The following is a 21,189-nucleotide window of genomic DNA, read 5'->3' as shown; positions in this document are numbered from 1 at the left end:
TAACCTGTCTCCTGAACCAATCCTTCCAATATGATTTGTCAGGGCTATCGTGGTGTATGTGTGCTGTGCAGTGCAGCATATCCCCAGCGAGAAAATCAGTGTTAATAGGATGAACATGGTTACTTGCTTCCATGGCGAGTGAATCGCTCACTGAACTTATCGCTGTCTGGCTTAATCGCCATTCATAGACATACATCAGGGGTCGTGAGTTGTATTTTACAGCCTGCACTGGTAAATCATCTTTTCGTATTACCTGCAAGCCTGTCTGGGTACTGAGCAAATCCAACCCCAGTCTCAATGAGATCCTGAGCCATCAGATTTAAAGGACAGAATTCCGATAACAAAACTGAGAATTGGAATGTTTCCCCATTTACTGGTTTTGCACAACAGGGGTGTGGTACACCCCTCTCTTATCACAACTCCTGATGCACCCATTGAGTTCAGGAACCTTCCACTCATCGTTATTTTCGTTGACTCTCTGAACTGACCTGATTTTAAGGACTGAATATGTTGCCCCTGTACCTACCAAAAAGGTAACTGGTGTACGTTCCACGTATGACATAGAGGTAGGCATCAACTTATACGCATCAATGTTATAGTGAACGTATGGTCCACGCTCCGCAATCTCAGGACTCACTATGGAGGTGGGACATGTCTCAGTGCCTGTAAGGTTAGTAGAAGAGATTAGCATAAGCGAGTCTTCATTGCCAAGCATAAAGGAAAGAGGCTTACCTGTCCCTTGTGCGCTGCCCACCTCCACCTTCGCCTTCCCCCGTCAGTCACCCTGCTGTCCAGCCTCCAGGGCTGACTGAGGCTGTCTGTGTGGGCACTGCCTTGCCCGGTGGTCCATTGCTCCGCAAACAAAGTACCTGCCAGATCTACCTCTGCCAGCCCCTCTTCCTCTTCCGCGACCTCCACCTCTGCCTCTCCCTTTTCCCACAGCATCTCCCTCCAACGGCTGGGCGACCGTTTGCATCATAGCAAGCTGAGCTTATCCTTCTCTTGAGCAGGCAATTTTTCAGCATGTATCGCGTCTTGTTCTGTCAAATTGAGCTTTCCCGTGTCCCAGGTAATAAATGTGTCTTTTACTTTTTTTGCTATTTTGTCCTTCATTCCATTGATGAAGCTGTTGCTCAGGTGTGCCTCATACGGTGTGATTTCTGCCGTCGTTATGTCCTCGGGTGGTGTCGGTCCACTCCAGGCATTATGGATTAGAGTGAGGCGCGGAAGGTACTGGGACACTGTCTCACCTTCGTGTTGTTTACACATTGCAATTTTGGTCATGTCCATTCATACTGGGAATGTCTCTGTCTGTCTGTCTCTCTCTCTTTCTGTGTCTGTCTGTCTGTGTGTGTGTCTCTCTCTCTCTGTCTGTCTCTATCTTTTTTTTGTGCTAATATGACTTTTATCTACAGAGGTTCCCTCTCATTGGGCGCATCCGGGCAAGTCCAACTCAGCCAGTGGTGGTTCCAGGACTAAAACCACCCTTAAACCTGCTCTCTCTTCAACATTCTAGAGTCAGCAATCCTTTCCCTTGAGTTTTACTCTAATACCACGCGAGAGTTCAACGGACCCTCCTCCTGATTTATTTATTCTCTTAGAACGAATCTCTATGTAGGATTACTTAAGCCACGACTCTTACCCGGAACCTATTCGATTCGGATCCCGGCGCCAGGATGATCCACAGATTCCCAACCCTCTCGGAGAAAGGGGCCAATTTAGCGCTCGAGATGAAGTGAAAGTCTTTCAATGCGCTGGCGCCTACACCTCCTGGGAATCTTCAGAATCTTCCCCAGTTGCGGGGTCCTGGGCGAGCCCCCAAGTTTACTATCATGCAAATTAAATCGACTCGACTATTAGCAAGAGCAAAGAAAAAGTTTATTTTTAACCTCTGCAAAGGGACACGATACATTGGCAACACGCCTCATGTAAGGGGTGCCTGATAGCTTTCCCATATTCCCTTTATAATATAATTCACTTTTCCTTATCAACACCTCAAGGCCAGGAGCCTGGAACATTAGACTTCCTTTCCATATATGGAATTGTTTTTCTCATTACTTGACTGTTGATATAGTAGTTTACTGGCCTTGAAAGTCTACTGTTAGGTCGGTTTAACTTTACATTTTTCTGTCTGTCTGCAATGCTTGCCCTCTGCAAAGTCAGGCCCTTACTTCTTTGTTCCCCTATGCTTTTATAGATTTCACAATAAATGTTAATTTTCCAATACACTTCCCAATGAACAAACATTAAATTTATTTCTAATTTTGTTTCATTTTATTTGCTTGTTAACCCTGCTATGACTACACTCCACGTCTGGATGGTTGACAGGCTGGTCAATTGTGGGTTGGGTCTCAATGGACTGAATGTTTTATTTTTCCGGAAGGTGTAGCAGGGGGTCAGCAGAAATCCAGCAGAGCTGGGAACAGACCAACATCTTACTCTGTGGGAACAGGGAGATCAACAGGGGACAGAGAAATCCGGACCTGAAATCCGAGCTGACACCAGACTACCCTGTCATCAGTGCTTTGATTAGCAGGGCCAACCCTCTACCTTGACCTAGCTTCCCATTTGACCAAACCCTGTATATTCAGGATCTAATTTCTGCCATCCTGAAGGCGGGTCTCTGTAAGGAGTCTCTGATCATAATCATTCTCTTGAATGTGTGCAGTCAATTCATTCACTTTTGTTACAATGCAGCACACTTTCAGACACACCGTTTTTAGTTTCAGTTTTTGTGATCCTTAGAATACAGTTTTGATTGCTGATATATTTTCTCTCTTTGTCCCTTTCTTTAGTTCTCTGATCGTTTTCCACATCACTCACCAGCCTTGATTTGGATTGGCCACGCTAAATTGCCCAGAGTGTCCAGGGATGTGCAGGTTAGGTGGGTTAGCCATGGGAAATGCAGGGTTATAGTTTCATAGTAAGAGAAGCAGGAGTAGGCCATTTGGCCCGTCCAGCTTGTTCCACCATCGTTAAGATCATGGCTGATCTTTACATCATCTCAGCTTCTCCTCCCTGCATTGTCCCAACTACCCTTTATTCCCCTACCATGCAATAACCCATCCAACTGTGTCTTGAATATTTTTAATGAAGCTGCCTCTACTGCTTCCTTGGGCAGAGAATTCCATAGATTCACTATTCTCTGGGAAAAGTAGTTCCTCCTCATCTGTGTTCTAAATCCCGTCCTCCAAATCTTTTGGCCTAGTCTAATCCACCAGCAGAAATAACTGGATAGGGTATGGCTTCATCCCCACAGCGCAACGAATTCCCACTTTCCACCAAAATCCTGGATGTACTAATTTAGTTGCTTGCTGTCTCAGAAATGAAAGATTTCATTGTAACTTCTTCCGGTCCCAGTAAGGGCAAACCATCTATGAAAGCTGCTCTGAAAGTCCAGTCTTCACACCATACTTCTGCTTTCACCAAAAGTGATTAGAGTCCTCCACCATGGAAACAGACATTTCGACCCAACTCGTCCATGCCAACCAGATATCTGAAATCAATCAATTCCCATTTGCCAGCATGTGGCCCATGTCCTTTTCAACACTTTCAATTTATGTACGCACTCAGATGCTTTTTAAATGTTATAATTGTACCAGCCTCCACCACTTCCCCTGGCAGCTCATTCTATACATGCACCACCCTCTGCATGAAAACGTTGTCCCTTAGGTCCCTTTTAAATCTTTCCCCTCTCACCTCTAACATATGCCCTCGAGTTTGGACTCCCCTGCCCTGGGGAGAAGACCTTGGGTATTCACCCTATCCATGCCCCTTATAAACGTCGACAAGTTTACCCCTCGGCCTCCGATGCTTCAGGGAAAATTTCCCTGGCTTACTCAGCCTCTCCAACTCCGGTAACAGTCTTGTAAATCTTTCCAACCCCTTTCAAAGTTTCACAAGTTCTTTCCTATATCCGGGAGACCAGAACTGAACGCAGTATTCCAAAATAGGCCAAAATAATGTATAGCCACAACGTGATGTCCCAACGCCTATATTCAATGCTCTGACCAATAAAGGAAAGCATACCAAATGCCGCCTTCACTATCCTATCGACCTGTGACTCCACTTTCAAGGAACTATGAACCTGCACTCCAAGGTCTCTTTATTCTGCAACATCCCCTTGACTGTGTCAGTCCTGCCTGGATTGCTTGACCAAAATTCAAGCCTGACATTTCTCTAAATTAAATTGCATCTGCCACTGCTCGGCCAATCCAATCAATTCTAATTTATAGTGAACTCTCTTTCCTCTCTTATTCCCTAGAAGCTAAATATCTCCATCCCACACACTCCCTCAGTTTTCACTTTTCTAAAAGTGGGAGAATAGGGTTGAGAAACGTATTGGCTACAATTAAATGGTATGAGCAGACCTGATGGGCTGAATGGCCTCATTTCTGCTTCTATATCCTATGGTCTCTTGCTATCCAGGACATAGAGAGAGAGAATGGGAGCAGGAGATGGCCATTTGGTCTTTTGACCCTGCACCAGTATTGAACACATTATAACTGGATATGGATCTACCTGCATCGAGGTGGATAGACTGGGACTTTTGCACTGGAGCATAGACGGTTGAGAGGTGACCTTATCGAAGTTTATAAAATCATGGGGGGGGGGATAGATGAGCTGAATGGCAGGTTCGGGTGGTGGTTTCAAGATGAGAAAGCAAATTTTGAACGTGAGTGGAGAAAGATTTTAAAAAGTCTTCAGGGGCGCCATGTTTTTTCAGAGTGGTTCATGTGTGGGATGAATGTCCAGAGGAAGTGGTGGATGCAGGTACAGTTACAATGTTTTGATTAAGTAAGTGAATAGGAAAGGTTTGGAGGGATATGAGCCAAACACAGGCAGCTGGGACTAGTTTGGTTTGAGAACACAATCCGCATGGACTAGTTGGACTGGAGGGTCTGTTTGTATGCTGTCTGACTCTGTAACTGTTCTGTACTGGTCTTAAAACAATTTTCTTGCCTTCCCCCATAAACATCCACTTCTTTGCTGTTCCAAAATCAGATGAACTCAGCCTTGAATATATTCAAGGACCCCCTAACTGCAGGGAGATATCCCCAATTCTGAACTCAATTCCTCTTGCTGATTGCTTGCAGCATCTGTCTGATGACTGGCATTGACTGGTGTAGGAGGACGCTGAGGCCACTTTGTACACCCACACGTCATTCCTGATGAAGGGCCTGTGCCCGAAATGTCGAGTCTCCTCCTTGGATGCTGCTTGACCTGCTGTGCTTTTCCTGCACCACACTTTTTGACTCTGATCTCTAGCATCTGCAGTTCTCACTTCCTCCAAATCCAAATACATCTCCATTTAAACAAAAGCTATGACTTCACATTGTGGTACCGCATTTACGTTGTGTTTGCCAACTGTGGTCTTCTCTACATTGGGAAGACCAAGCGTAAACTTGGGGAATGGTTCGCCAGGCATTGCAGCCGGGTCTGCAGAGGTCGTACGGACTTCCCAGTCACCACCCATTTTCATTCCCGTTCCCACTCCCTTTCTGACATGACCATCTTTAACCTCATCCATTGCCACAACACACCAAGCTGCAAATTGGAGGAACAACACCTCACCTTCCTCCTGAGCAGTCCACAGCCCAGAGCACTCAACATTGAGTTCTCCAATTCAAATAACCTCCCTTCCCATCCCCAACTCCCTTCCCAGTCCTTCCCCCTCCCTTCCACTCCTCCCTGCCACCAACCCTTGTGATGAAAGGCTTATGCCCGAAATGTTGGTTCTCCTGCTGCTCGGATGCTGCCTGACCTGCTGTGCTTTTCCAGCACTACACTCTCGACACTGAGTTAGGATACCTGGTCGGCATGAACGGGTTGGACCAAAGGATCTGTTTCCGAGCTGTACAACTCTATGACTTAATAACAAATAGGATACTTTGACAAATAACAAACTATATCCATGTTTACAAGGCTTGGTACATCACATGCTTTACTAACCATTCTCAACAGGTCCTGCCCCTTCAGTGACTGGGTAACATATACATGTTAGTGCATAATCTCCTTCACTAGTATTTACACACTACCCTCAGCAATTGCACAAGTAACAGTGAGGGTAAACAGCACAAGGATTAAACACACAGTGAGGGTAAACAGCACAAGGATTAAACGAACAGTGAGGGTAAACAGCACAAGGATTAAACAAACAGTGAGGGTAAACAGCACAAGGATTAAACACACAGTGAGGGGCAAACAGCACAAGGATTAAACGAACAGTGAGGGTAAACAGCACAAGGATTAAACAAACAGTGAGGGTAAACAGCACAAGGATTAAACAAACAGTGAGGGGCAAACAGCACAAGGATTAAACACACAGTGAGGGGGAAACAGCACAAGGATTAAAAAAACAGCCAGGGGAAACAGCACGGGAATTAAAAAACAGTGAGGGTAAAAAGCACAAGCCCCAGTAAAAACAGATGGAAAGTCACTGTAACATGTCACTATGGCAGATTCTGGATTAGTGGTGGTGGAAGAGCACAGCAGTTCAGGCAGCATCCGAGGAGCAGTAAAATAGACGTATGTGTGCATGTGGGTCTTTGTCTGTCTGGGTTGAGTGTGTGTGTGTGTGTGGTGAGTGCAGAGTGTCTTAAGTCTGTGAGGGGGTGAATGTGGGAGTGTGTGTGTCTGTAAGGGTGTGTGGGGGTGTCTGTGTGCGCGTATGTGTGTCCATGTGTATGTGTGTATCTGTGTGTGTGTGTAGTGCAATGGTGGTCATCTGTAATGTGACATGAACCCAAGGTCCCGGTTGAGGCCCTCCCTATGGGTCCTGAACTTAACTATCAGCCTCTGCTCGGCCACTTTTCTCTGCTGCCTGTCCTGAGAATGCTAACCCGAGAATGCAACTTTAAACAAAAAAAGGTTTTGTGATTTACACATGAAAGAAGTGAAACTATCACTGTATTCTAACAGATAAAAGGCTTAACAGACAATCATTTTTTCAATGTATAATTTCAGTTACATCACACTGTAAATTGTTGCTATAAATTCTGTGTGTTAGGATTGAGCCCTCCACTACCACCTGATGAAGGAGCGTCGCTCCGAAAGCTAGTGTGCTTCCAATTATACCTGTTGGACTATAACCTGGTGTTGTGATTTTTAACTTTGTACACCCCAGTACAACACCGGCATCTCCGAATCATGACTGTTATCAAACAGGCACAGAAATATGCAGCACAGAAACAGACTTTTTTTTTCTCTCATGCACATACGCACTTATAAGTCCATGGGGGGGAATTTGAACTTGGAGAATGATAAATGCAGATACATTCTATTTTGCTCAAAAAATGCACAATCTGCAGACAGTCAATCCATATAATAGTTTGTAAATTCTGCTTTGGAAATAGAACCAGTCTGACTCAAGATTGGGACATAGACAGACTCTGACCTTGCACCTTTAATGCATTGTCTGAGCTGAGATGTCACATTTTGCTATAAAATCAAGTTATCTTGAGAAAGTGACCTACAAGAATTTCTGGGATTTACATGGTAATAATAACTGCAACCCATTCTAAAAGATGAAAGACTTAATAATCCAGTTTTGTTCAATACATCATTTCACTATAATGTTTTCCAATAAATTCTGTGTCTCAGATTATATTACTTCGTATGGAAACAGGCCCTTCAGCCCAACAAGTCCACACCGACCCTCCGAAGAGCAACCCACCCAGACCCATTCCCCTACATTTACCCCTTCACCTAACACTACAGGCAATTTAGCATGGCCAATTCACATAACCTGCACATCTTTGGACTATGGAAGGAAACCGGAACACCCAGAGGGTGCCCACACAGACATGGGGAGAATGCAAACTCCACACAGACAGTTGCCCGAGGCTGGAATTGAACCCGGGTCTCTGGCACTGTGAGGTAGCAGTGCTAACCACTGTGTCACCATGCCAGCCTTATGACCTTATTCATCCACAATCACCTGATGAAGGATCAGCACTCTGAAAGCGAGTGCTTCCAAATAAACCTGTTGAACTATAACCCGATGTTGTGTGATTTTTAACTTTGTCCAGGTTAGAATGGATTGACTGTGCTAAATTACATAGTGCCCAGGGACATGCAGGTTAGGCACATTAATCAGGGGGTAAATGCTGAGAAATAGGGGTAAGGGAATGGGTGTGGCTGGGTTACCCTTCGGAGGGACAGTGTGGAATATTTGGGCTGAGTGGCCTGCTTCCACACTGTGGGGATTCTCTGAAGAGAAGGGATTGTCACAAACTTTTTTTTTGCTTCCCAAAATCAGACCTGCTCACTCTCAGCAGGATCCCAGTGTTGTGAAAGATATTAACTTTCAGGTGGAGTTATCCAAAATTCAGTGATATCAGTCTTGATGTTTTTGCTTTTCTGCCCCTGTAAGATCCTGAATCAGCACCTTCAGGGGAATTAGTTAGAGCGAAGTGAGAACAGAGAGGGAGAGAGAGTGGGATGGTGCTTTCAATTTTGTGGAATAACAAAAGAAAAGAATATTCCACAGAAAGTAGAATTGCTTGTTCAGAATTTCTACCCTGCACTGACAGTGATGACTTTTGTAATCTATTTTTACAGAGTATTTGAAGATCTGATGGCGGAAGTTTCAAAATTAACAGATGAAGGCCTTCTACCCGAAAAGTTGACTCTCCTGCTCCTCGGATGCTGCCGTGCTTTACCAGCGCTGCACTTTTTGACTCTGACTCTCCAGCGTCTGCAGTCCTCACTTTGACGTCAATGTCTGACAGTCACTCAATCCATCGGGACCGCAACTGTTTTCAACTATGATTCTGTGAGAAGGAGCAAAGCTTTTTGGTTCCTGGTTGAGTACGTTTTCAGCATCAGTGGGACTGGCTGAGAGACCCTACCGTTGCAGTACATGGAGAGTGGAGCCTGAAACAGTTGTACAGCCCAGAAAGAGCAATTCACACCGAGGAGGGGCTGTACACACATTTATGTGCGGCTGAAGCTTTGGCCATGGAGAAACCTGAGGAATCCCGTCCCGTGGAGAAACGGTGGAAATGTGACGACTGTGGGAAAGGCTTCTGTGTCCCATCTGCCCTGGAGATTCATTGGCGTAGTCACACCGGGGAGAGACCGTTCTCCTGCCCCGAGTGTGGGAAGGCCTTTATCAGTTCCTCCGACCTGCTGACCCACCAGCGGATCCACACGGGGGAGAGGCCGTTCTCCTGTCCTGTGTGTGGGAAGGCCTTTATCAATTCCTCCAACCTGCTGACCCACCAGCGGGTTCACACAGGGGAGAGGCCCTTCAGCTGCCCAGAGTGTGGAAAGGCCTTTACCAAGACCTCCAATCTGCTGACCCACCAGCGGGTCCACACAGGGGTGTCGCCCTTCAGCTGCCCAGAGTGTGGAAAGGCCTTTACCCAGGCCGCCACCCTGCTGACCCACCAGCGTGTCCACACAGGGGAGAGGCCCTTCAGCTGCCCTGAGTGTGGGAAGGCCTTTACCCAGGCCTCCAACCTACTGACCCACCGGCGGATCCACACGGGAGAGAGGCCCTTCAGCTGCCCAAAGTGCGAGAAGGCCTTCAGCCATTCCTCTGCTCTGCTGACCCACCAGCGGGTCCACACAGGGGAGAGGCCCTTCAGCTGCCCTGAGTGTGGGAAGGCCTTTACCCAGGCCTCCAATTTGCTAACCCACCGGCGGATCCACACGGGGGAGAGGCCGTTCTTCTGTCCCAAGTGTGGGAAAGCCTTCATCAATTCCTCCAACCTGCTGACCCACCAGCGGGTCCACACAGGGGAGAGGCCCTTCAGCTGCCCTGAGTGCGGGAAGGCCTTTACCAAGGCTTCCAACCTGCTGACCCACCGACGGGTCCACACGGGGGACAGGCCCTTCATCTGCCCCCAGTGCGGGAAGGCCTTCAGCCATTCCTCTGCTCTGCTGACCCACCAGCGGGTCCACACGGGGGACAGGCCCTTCAGCTGCCCTGAGTGTAGGAAGGCCTTCAGCAATTCCTTCAACCTGCTGACCCACCAGCGGGTCTACAGGGGGGAAGAGGCCCCTTCAGCTGTCCCGACTGTGGGAAGGCTTTCACCCGCTCCTCCCACCTGTGAGTTCACGTGCCATTGCAGGGGGATTGAAGGACTAACGGCCATCATTACCGACTGAACTATCAACCCAATTCCAGGGATCCCGGTTCGATTCCCACCGCGACAGATGGTGGAATTGGAATTTGGTCTGAAATCTGGAGGTTGGAATTTAACGATTAAACCATTGACGGTGGGCTGGGGTGGAAGAAAACCCCCATCTGATTCACTCAGTTCCTTTTTAGGGAAGGAAACTGTCATTGTGGGAGAGGATTCACTCAGTCGTCCCAGCTGCATCCTTTACCCAGTCTGGCCTACACGTAACTCCAGACCCACAGCATTGTGGTTGACTCTACACCTGCCCGTCCAACTTACTTGGAGACAGGGTCTGGGTTGAAATTGCTGAGTGAGGCAATACTTCCTCCGGGTTAAGGCTGTACCAAGGATCCAATTACAAAGGGACAACTTGGTGCTGACCAATAATGAAGAAAGTGAGGGGTTAGAGGGGGTGTGTGCACTTTGACCTTGAGCTGTTGTTTAAAAATTGCTACTTTTTCTACGCCTTTCTGCTGGGAGCTTCTGAAGCTGTAACAAAGTTGGGTCGCAATAAAGATTACCTGAACTTCCCACCGAGCTCAGACTCTCATTGAGAGCTTTGAACTGCGACAGGTTTTTGTTTTAAAACTGCTCATTTCTTACAAGTGAAAGTGAGAACTGCAGATGCTGGAGATTAGAGTGGTGCTGGCAAAGCACAGCAGGTCAGGCAGCATCCAAGGAACAGGAAAATCGACATTTCGGGCAACGTTGATGTTCCTGCTCCTCGGTTGCTGCCTGACCTGCTGTGCTCATTTCTTATAACCTCCTATACTATGTTTCCAATGTTGTGTATCGGTTGCAGCAGTGAATGAGTAGCCAGTATTGTTAGAAATTGTAAATTTTTCAGGAGTGCAGGTACTACATCACGTCATCGGCATTGTACAGTTTCCTGGCAGCGCTGGGAGGTGTGAGCTGTGTCCACTAGGGTGGATAAAGTTAAAAATCTCACTTTTTAGATTAGAATCAGGGTTTTACATAAATTCGTGCAGTTTTTGAGCTCAGAGTTCGACAGGAATGTATGTGGTTTTTGAGCAAAGTGCAATGTAACTCTGAAAGTACCAAAAAAATTCACCACACAAAATATATGTGTGCATGTGGGTCTTTGTCTGTCTGTGTGTGTGTCTGTCTGGGATGGGGGTTGTGAGTGTGTGTGTGTGGTGAGTGCAGAGTGTCTTAAGTCTGTGAGGGGGTGCAAGTGTGGGAGTCTGTGTGTCTATAATGGTGTGTGTGGGTGTCTGTGTCTGTGTGTATGTGAGAGTGTGTGTGTGTGTGTGTAGGAATATGTGTGTGTGTGTAGTGCAATGGTGATCACCTGTAATGTGACATGAACCCAAGGTCCCGGTTGAGGCCCTCCCTATGGGTACCGAACTTAGCTATCAGCCTCTGCTCGGCCACTTTCCTCTGCTGCCTGTCCCGAAGTCCACCTGGGAGGATGGTCACCCGAAGGTCCGAGGCTGAATGTCCTGGACCACTGAAGTGTTCCCCAAGTGGGAGGGAACCCTCCTGTCTGTTGATTGTTGTGCGGTGCCCATTCATCCGTTTGCTCGGTTTCCCCAATGTACCATGCCTCCGGGCATCCCTGCCTGCAATGTATAAGATAGACAATGTTGGCTGAGTCACATGAGTACCTGCCATGTACACGGTGGGAGGTGTTCCCACGCGTAATAGTGGTATCTATGTCCGTAATCTGACACGTTTTGCAGCGTCCACCGTGACAGGGTTGTATGGAGTTGTCCTGAGAGCCGGGCAGTTTGCTACAAACAATGATCTGTTTGAGGTTTGGTGGTTGTTTAAAGGCAAGTAGTGGAGGTGTGGGGAAGGTCTTGGTGAGGTGCTCATCCTCATTGATAATGTGTTGCAGGTCACGAAGAACATGGCGTAATTTTTCAGCTCCTGGGAAATACTGAACAACGAAGGGTACCCTGTCAGTTGCAGCCCGTGTCTGTCTCCTGAGGAGATTATTACAGTTCCTTGCTGTGGCACGTCGGAACTGGCGGTCGATGAGTTGAACATCGTACCCCATTCTTGTGAGGGCATCCTTGAGTACTTCCAGGTGTCCGTCACGTTCCTCCTCATCTGAGCAGATCCGATGTATGCGTAGGGCTTGTCCATGGAGAATGGCTGTTTCAATGTTTTGGGTGGAAGCTGGGGAAGTGTAGCATTGTGAGGTTGTATGTGGGTTTGCGATAGAGTGTGGTGCTGAGGTGTCCGTCCTTGATGGAGACGCACGTGTCCAAGAATGAGACAGACAGTCGAGAGTAGTCCATGGTGAGTTTGATGGTGGGATGAAACTTGTTGATGTCACTGTGTAGTTTTATCAGTGACTCCTCGCCATGGGTCCAGAGGAAGAAAATGTCATCAATGTACCTGGTGTACAATGTCGGTTGGAGATCCTGCATAGAGAAGAAATCTTGTTCGAACCTGTGCATAAAAATGTTGGCATATTGGGGTGCACACTTGGTCCCCATGGCTGTTCCGTGTCTCTGGATGAAGAATTGGTTGTCAAAGGTGAAGACATAATGATCGAGGATAAAACGGATGAGTTGTAGGATGGTGTTTGGAGACTGGCAGTTGTTGGTGTTGAGTACTGAGGCTGTTGCTGCGATGCCATCATTGTGGGGGATGCTGGTGTAGAGTGCAGAAACGTCCATTGTGCGGAGGAATGTTCCCGGTTCGACTGGTCCATGGGTGCTGAGTTTCTGTAAGAATTCCGTAGTGTCGCGACAGAAGCTGGGGATCCCCTGTACAATAGGTTTCAAGATGCCTTCCACATAGCCAGAGAGATTCTCACATAGGGTCCCATTTCCCGACACGATGGGACGTCCCGGTGTGTTGGCTTTGTGTACCTTTGGAAGGCAGTAGAAGTCGCCTACACGAGAAGTACGTGGGATGAGGGCACGTAGGGAACTGAGAAGGATTGGATCCAAAATTCTGATCAGTGTGTTTGATTCTCGGGTGTGTTCTTTGGTCGGATCAGCTGGTAGTTGCCTGTAGTGTTCCTAGTTGTTCAGTTATCGGTACACTTCCTTGCAGTAATCTGTTCTATTCTGAATGACAACGGCTCCTCCTTTATCTGCTGGTTTGATGATTGGTTTTGAGAGCCTGGATGGCATTGTGTTGGGAACGGGTGATGTTTTGCTCTACCTTATGGGTATGGCTGATGAATCTGGCATTTATATATTTCCTGACAGTTTGAGCATACATGTCAAGCCCAGGGCAGCGGCCCTCCTGTGGGGTCCATGTTGACACACAGACAGACAAAGACCCACATACACACATATTTTGTGGGGTGAATTTGTACTTGCAGAGTTACATTGCACTTTGCTCAAAAACTGCATACATTCCTGTAGAACTCTGAGCTCAAAAACTGCATGAATTTATGTAAAACTCTGATTCTAAAAAGTGAGATAACAATCTAAACATCAGGTCACAGACAGAGAACACAGGGGGCTAAGACCTTCAACACATGGTCTCGCTATCACCATTGTTAACAGCTAACCCGAGAATGCAACTTTAAAAAAAAAGGGTTTTGTGATTTACACATGAAAGAAGTGAAACTATCACTGTATTCTGACAGATGAAAGGCTTAACAGACAATCAATTTTTCAATGAATAATTTCAGTTACATCACACTGCAAATTTTTGCTGTAAATTCTGTGTTACGATCGAGCCCTCCACTACCACCTGATGAAGGAGCAGCGCTCCGAAAGCTAGTGCTTCCAATTAAACCTGTTGGACTATAACCTGGTGTTGTGTGATTTTTAACCTTTCTGGAGGCTGGGGGCAGGCAAAACAATCGCCCCGCCCCCATTGTCACCGATTGGTTGGTGGCCTCCCCAACCACGCCCCCTCAACCCGGGAGACGTCACACACCTGGACCCCGCCCCTTGTGAGCTGGCGCATGTGCAGTGCAGGTCCTGCAGCAGGACTGAGGCAGTGTTCCTGAGTGTGGGAGCAGAATGGAGCCGGTGGCTGAAGTCATAAGAGCCGCTGGAAAAGCTGAGCAGGTCCGGCAGCTCGAGTCGGGAGGAATGTGAGGAGGTGTTTCGGGTCCGGGGATCCTCCTTCAGAACAGGACCAGGTTTCAGGAACATCCCGGGGAACCGCGGGAGGAGGGAAACTGGGCAGTTTATAAACTCCTAGGGGGAGGCCTCAGGCCTCCAGCAGAAGCCCCACAGGCCCAGTGTTTACTTCACCGGCGAAGGCGCTCTCGGGTTGCCCGGACAACCGGCCGCCATCTTTGTGAGGGTCAGGCGCATGTTGTCTTGGGGCGGGGAGCGCGGGCGGCCATCTTGGTGAGGGCAACCATCAACTGTCATTTCTGGGAGAGAATTCCAACCTCGTGGTAACCTCGGCCTTGGCCGAGCTTCATTCCCCACACTGTCCAGCGATGTGCAGGTTAGGGGGGGTTCAGCCATGCTAAATAACTGATAATCCCCAAGGATGGTCTGGTTAGTGTATGTTGACCAAGCTAATTTACCCCTAGTGTCCAGAGATGTGCAGGTTAGAGTGGATTGGCCGAGGTAAGTGTATCCATAGTGTTCGGGTTTCTGCAGGTTGGGGTGAAGGTCTGGACCCCCTCAATTGGGTGTCTCGGTCCGAGATCGGTCAAAAGAATCACTAGGAGTCCGGTCTATTTAAAGCAACGTTATCAGCTTAATGACATAAGGCAGCCTAGCACAGATTTGTCCAGCAACACAGGTTAAAAGCTTCTGTGTTCCGTGGCAAAATTACACAATTACATTCGAAAATTACGCATTATTTATTTTTGCGACAGCACAGCCTGAATTACAAGAAAAGACCAATAAAATGTAATAAGGTGACATGATTGACAGCAGGTTAGTCCAATGATATTTCTTGGGAAACAGATTGTTTTACCACAAAATCATCCCATGCTTGCCAGTTCAAGGTTAGTTCGAATACCAAATTAATTATGATTCATATTATGCAAACTCCATTGTTCTCTTTTATTTCTAAATCCAACCAACTCAGCAAAGCAACAATTCAAGTTCAATGTCAAATCATAACCTGAAGCTATTTTGTTACATTTATTTTAAAATATTATTTAAAATTGAAATGCCATTTTGTGGTTTTTCTGGAAGCCCAGTGATTTGACCAGCTACATGACTCCTGAGATACCTCTGCCTAAAATAACTAAAAAAAGTTAGGGTCTGGGCTACCTTCCTAGAATGTTTTGAGGGGATCTGGCCTGGTCCATAACACTGTACACCTGCAAATTGTGTCTCCAGGAAGGATGTAGTGAAACTTGAAAGGGTTCAGAAAAGATTTAAATGGATGGTTCTGAGGTTGGAGGGTTTCCTTCCCCGGGATTGAATACAATGGTTGGCAGGTTATGTTACAGTTATATAGGACTTTGGTTTGGCCACATTTGGAATACTTCATACAGTTCTGGTTGCCACATTCCAAAGCATCCACATCGTTTTGGTAGAGGGTGCAGAGGAGGTTCACCAGGATGTTGCCTGGTAAACAGGGCGCTTGCTATGAGGAGAGGTTGAGTAGACTAGGATTATTTTCATTAGAAAGATGCGGATTGGGGGGGGGGGGGGGGACTTGAATGAGATCTACAAACCATTGGGTGGCATGGTGGCTCAGTGGTTAACACTTCTTCCTCACAGCACCAGGGCGGGCTCTGGGTTTAATTCCCCCTTGGGCAAGTGTGTGGAGTTTGCATATTCTCCCCATCTCTAGATTGTCCTCCAGGTGCTTTAGTTTCTTCCCACAATCCAAAGATGTGTGGGTCAAGAGAATTGGTGATGCTAAATTGCCAGGTCAGGGGTAAATAAAGGGTAGGAGAATGTGTCTGGGTGGGTTACTCTTCAGAGGGTTGGTGTGAACTTGTACGGCCGAAGAGCCTGTTTCCATAGTATAGTGTATGTAATTTAAGGAAAGAACAAGAAACTTATATTCCCAGAATGGGAGACTCAATTCTCACACGTTCAAGGTGAGAGGGGAAATGTTTAAGGGAGATATGCATGGCAAGTTCCTTATGCAGACGGTGGTGGGCTCCTGGAGTGCATTGCCACCGGAGGTGGTAGAGGCGGACATGATAGTGTCATTTAAGATGTACCTAGACAGATACATGAAAGGGCAGGGAGCAGAGGGATACAGATCCTTAGAAAATAGGCAACAGGTTTAGATAGAGGGTCTGGATTGGTGCAGGCTTAGAGGGTCTGGATTGGTGCAGGCTTGGAGGGCCAAAGAACCTGTTCCGGTGCTGTAGCTTTCTTTGTTCCTTGTTTAGCTCTGGGCTTCTGTCCAACTGCCCCTTCTTTTGTACCCTTGATGACATATCTTTCTTTTTTATGATAGGATTGTTCCTCTGTTTTCAAAACCATCAGATTGAAATTTAACAGGTTTTTGGAAGCCAAAGGGCCTGGTTTAAATTGATTGGCTAAATTGAAAAACTGTTGTCTTAGCCTGCTAACTGTATGGCCTTTCAATACGAATGCTTCAGTTCAGGTGCTCTCTGTTGTGACAATGCTGCTCTTTTTAAGAAGATGTTGTTCTTGGTTTTTTTTTTGAAGAGAGGTTGTAAAAGGCAGAGGTTCTGATTCATCTGGGGTTAGGGACTTTGCTAATGGCTAACAGATACTGGCTAAGGCATAATCAGGGAAAAGGGTTTGAGATGTTTTTTTCTAAAACGCTTGTACAATGAAACGACAGTTCTCCTTTTTGTTAACCCTGATTTGGTTTGAGTTTTAGCAAGCAGTCTGTCTGAAGCTACTGGGGGAAGAAAGGTTCCCTGATTCAACAAATGTTTCTGGCTGACTCTCTCTCATTAACATCTCTCCTGTAAGAACCTGCGTTTGAACTGACCGTTCTTTTTTGCCATAGGGGTGTGTTTATGAGAATGTTGCAGGAAATCTGAACAGCTGCTTTCTTAAGTTGCGGGGAGGTCGTGACGGTCGGGTTTATGAATGGCTGCTATTCTAAAATCTGTTTTCTTTTACTTGTGTTTCATTTGGCGGTGTGTAAATAAATTGTTTTCCTGGAAGCCAAGTGATTTGACCAGCTACATCACTCCTGAGATACCTCTGCCTAAAACAACTAAAAAAAGTTATGGTCTGGGCTACCTTCCTAGAATGTTTTGAGGGGATCTGGCCTGGTCCATAACACTGAACACCTGCAAATTGTGTCTCCAGGAAGGATGTAGTGAAACTTGAAAGGGTTCAGAAAAGATTTAAATGGATGGTTCTGAGGTTGGAGGGTTTGAGTTCTAGGGAGAGATTGAATAAGTTGCAGGTATTTTCCCTGGAACATCAGAGGCTGAGGAGTGACCTGGTAGATATTTATCAAATTATGAGGGGCACAGATAGGGTAAATAGTCAAAATCTTTTCCCCAGGGTGGGGAATCCAAAACTAGAGGTTTAGGATGAGGGGGAAAAGATTTAAAAGGGACCTGAGGGGTGACCTTTTCACGGAGAGAGTGGTGTATGTTTGAAAGAGCTGCCAGAGGAAGTGGTGGAAGCTGGTACAATTTCAACATTTAAAAGGCATCTGGATTAGAACATGAATAGGAAGAGTTTAGAGGGATATGGACAAGTGCTGGCAAATGGGATGAGATTAATTTGGGATATGCAGTCAGCATGGACGAGTTGGACTGAAGGGTCTGTTTCCCTGCTGTGCATCTCTTTTGATTCGAAGTCTCTAAAAGATACCACATTGCTTCAACCGAACTCTGAAACCAACGTTACCGACAGATGCTTTGTGTGTGAACCCAAGAGGCCTAGTCGCAGAGATGTCCAGCACTGAAACAGACCCTTCGCTACAACTCGTCCATGCTGACCAGACATCCAAAATTTAATCTACTCCCATTTGTCAGCATTTAGCTCATATACCCATCCAGATGCTTTTTAAATGTTGTAATTGTACCAACCTCCACCACTTCCTCTGGCAGCTCATTCTGTACATGCACCACCCTCAGTGTGAAAACTTGTCCCTTGAGGTCCATGCTAAGTTGCCTGTAGTGTTAGGGTGGGTTACTCTTCGGAGGGTCGGTGAGGACTTGTTGGGCCGAAGGGCCTGTTTCCACGCTGGAGGGAATCTAATCAAAAGGCACCTGGATGGGTGTATGAACAGGAAGAGTTTAGAGGGATACAAGCCAAGTGCTGGCAAATGGGACTAGATTAATTTAGGATATCTGGTCAGCATGAATGAGTTGGATGAAAAGGTCGCTTTCCAGCGCTTGGCCTATATCCCTCTCAACCATTCCTATTCATGTCCCCATCCAGATGCCATTTAAAAGCTGTCATTGTACCAGCCTCCACCACTTCTTCTGGCAGCTCATTCCATACATGCGTCACCCTCTGTATGAAAAGGTTGCCCTTTAGGTCCCATTTAAATCTTTCCCCTCTCACCATAAACCCTCTGTTTCTGGACTGCCCAACCTGCAGGGAAATGACCTTGTTATTTGCCCTATCCATACCCCTCATGATTTTATAAACCCATATAAGGTCACCCCTCAACCTCTGACACTCCAGGGAAAACAGGCCCAGTCTATTCAACCTCTCCCTGTAGCCCAAACTCTCGGCAACATCCTGGTAAATCATTTCTGGTAGAGAAGTCAATGATTTGGGTTAATACCTGAAACACTGACTTCACTGCTGTTGCTGCCTGGCTTGCTGCGTTTTTCCAGCCTCCTGCTTGCCTACTTTGGATTCCAGCATCTGCAGTTTGTTTTTGTCTCTAACGAATGGCAGATCAGACTCGATGGGCTGAATGGCCTAACCTCTGCTTTGATGGTCTCACAGGCTTAGGTTTGTGCAGATTGTTTCAGTGGGAACGTGCAGTAGCGCCCAATGGATCAAAGTTCATGGAATCACAGAATCCCTACAGTGTGGAAACAGGTCCTTCAGCCCAACAAGTTCAAACTGACCCTCTGAAGAGTAACCCACCCAGACCCATTTCCCTACCCTATTACTCGACATTTTCCCTGACTAATGCACCACACCTGCACATCCCTGAACACTGGGACAATTAAGCTTGGCCAATCCACCCTACCTGCACATTTTTGGGCTGTGGGAGGAAACCGGAACACCCAGAGAAAACCCACGCCGGCACAGGAGGAGAATGTGCAAACTCCACACAGATAGTTGCCCCAATGCCGGGCCCCTGGCACTGTGAGGCAATGCTACTCACCACTGAGCCACCGTGGGAGTGGCTGCAATCCAGCAGAAAGCAAAACAAGCCCACCAACTCTCCCACTGTCAGACTGGACAGGAGGTTCAGTCCTGGGGGTGACCTACAGTAGCCTCACCGGCAGAATCCGATTGTTGGGACCGCTGGTGCCCCTGCTGGTGCCTCTGCATGTTGCAGGCCTGGGTAAAGGCCTTCCCGCACTCAGGGCAGCTGAAGGGCCGCTCGCCGGTGTGAACCCGCTGGTGCTTCATTAAGTCAGAGGAATTGCTGAAGGCCTTTCCGCACTCAGGACAAGCGAATGGCCTCTCCCCGGTGTGGACCCGCCGGTGGATCAGCAAGTGGGAGAAATTGCTGAAGGCCTTCCCACACTCGGGGCAACTGAAGGGCCTCTCCCTGGTGTGGACCCACTGGTGGGTCAGCAGGTTGGAGGCATGGGTGAAGGCTTTCCCACATTCAGGGCAGCTGAAAGGCCTCTCCCCAGTGTGGACCCGCCGGTGGGTCAGCAGGGCGGAGGAATCGCTGAACCCCTTCCCGCACTCTGGGCAAGTGAATGGCCTCTCCCCTGTGTGGACACTCTGGTGCCTCAGCAGGGAAAAGGCCTGGGTGAAAGCCTTCCCACACTTGGGGCAGCTGAAGGGCTTCTCCCCTGTGTGAACCCGCTGGTGGGTCAGTAAGGCAGAGGAACTGCTGAACCCCTTCCCGCTCTCTGGGCAGGAGAATGGCCTCTCCCCGGTGTGAACCCGCTGGTGCTTCAGTAGGTCAGAGGAATTGCTGAAGGCCTTCCCGCACTCCGGGCAGCTGAAGGGCCTCTCCCCTGTATGGACCCGTCTGTGCCTCAGCAGGGTGGAGGAACTGCTGAACCCCTTCCCGCACTCAGGGCAGGAGAATGGCCTGACCCCAGTGTGACTGCGCTGATGAGCCTCCAGGACAGACGGCACATGGAAGCCTTTCCCACAGTCGCCACACTTCCAAGGTTTCTCCACAGGGCGGGATTCCTCGGGTTTCTCCATGGCTGAAGCTTCAACAGCACACAAACACGTGTACAGTCCCTCCCCGCCCGTGAATTCCTCTTTCCAGGCTGGATATCTGTTTTAGGTTCCACACTCAGTGCACTGTAACAGTAGGGTCTCTCATTCAGTCCCACTGATGCTGAAAACTTACTGAAACAGGGACCAAAAAACTTTGCTCCTTCTCACAGAATCTTAGTCAAAACTCGTTACCGTCCCAATGGACTGAATGACTGTCAGACATTGACTTCAAATTGAGGACAGCAGACGCTGGAGAGTCAGAGTCGAAAAGTGCGGAAAAGTACAGCAGGTCGGGCAGCATCTGAACAGCAGGAGAGTCGGCGTTTTGGGCATAAGCCCTTCATCTGTTGATTCTTAAACTTCAGTTTTCAGATCAAATACTCTGTAAAAAGAGATTACAAAAGTCATCATTGTCACTGAGAAGGTCTGTAGCCTTAAAACTTGTCTTTAAACATTTAGACTAAATGTAATGCTGAATTATCGAACACATTTATTGCATTAGAAAATAGACAGACAGCAAGGCTCAGAAAAGGGGAGGGATCTTAAAGAATGCAAAAGATAAGGACACCTGGACTTACCAAGTGATAACAGGATGCTGTAAGACAATTAAGAACGTTTGCCTTAGCATCGGTGAATCTGCGTGAACAGGACACCAAGTGATAACATTCACAGCCGTTCCCTTGTGAAATTAATGACAGTGTTTGATTCTGACCCTGAAACAAAACTCGGTACTATCAAAAACTTTGTAATTAACGGTCAGTTGCTGTCAATTATAACGGATTCTTATATCCTTTGCAAGCAGGGCAGTCACAGAGAAAATAAATCTTTGCTGTTACAAAACCCTGACTTGAGAGTTCAAAAGGACACTAGAG

The 21,189-nt window shown here is 47.4% G+C and overlaps 1 protein-coding gene across 1 annotated transcript; it reads right to left on the bottom strand.

The window, feature by feature from the left end:
• Positions 1-1,718: 1,718 nt before the first annotated feature.
• Positions 1,719-20,633, bottom strand: LOC148143808 (uncharacterized). The gene is made up of 3 exons (XM_087975268.1): positions 19,575-20,633; positions 14,322-14,421; positions 1,719-1,853 (listed from the first exon to the last, which is right to left on the bottom strand). The coding sequence occupies exons 1-3, from the start codon at positions 20,297-20,299 to the stop codon at positions 1,719-1,721; spliced, it is 960 nt and encodes a 319-aa protein (XP_087831394.1). The 5' UTR covers positions 20,300-20,633.
• Positions 20,634-21,189: the final 556 nt, after the last annotated feature.

Source organism: Chiloscyllium plagiosum, unplaced genomic scaffold (assembly GCF_037043375.1).
Source record: "Chiloscyllium plagiosum isolate Xiang-an unplaced genomic scaffold, Cpla_swu_hap1 HiC_scaffold_27, whole genome shotgun sequence".
Classification (NCBI taxonomy): domain Eukaryota; kingdom Metazoa; phylum Chordata; class Chondrichthyes; order Orectolobiformes; family Hemiscylliidae; genus Chiloscyllium; species Chiloscyllium plagiosum.
Note: the sequence above shows the minus strand (reverse complement) of the source record. Positions and strands in the feature narration are given on the sequence as shown.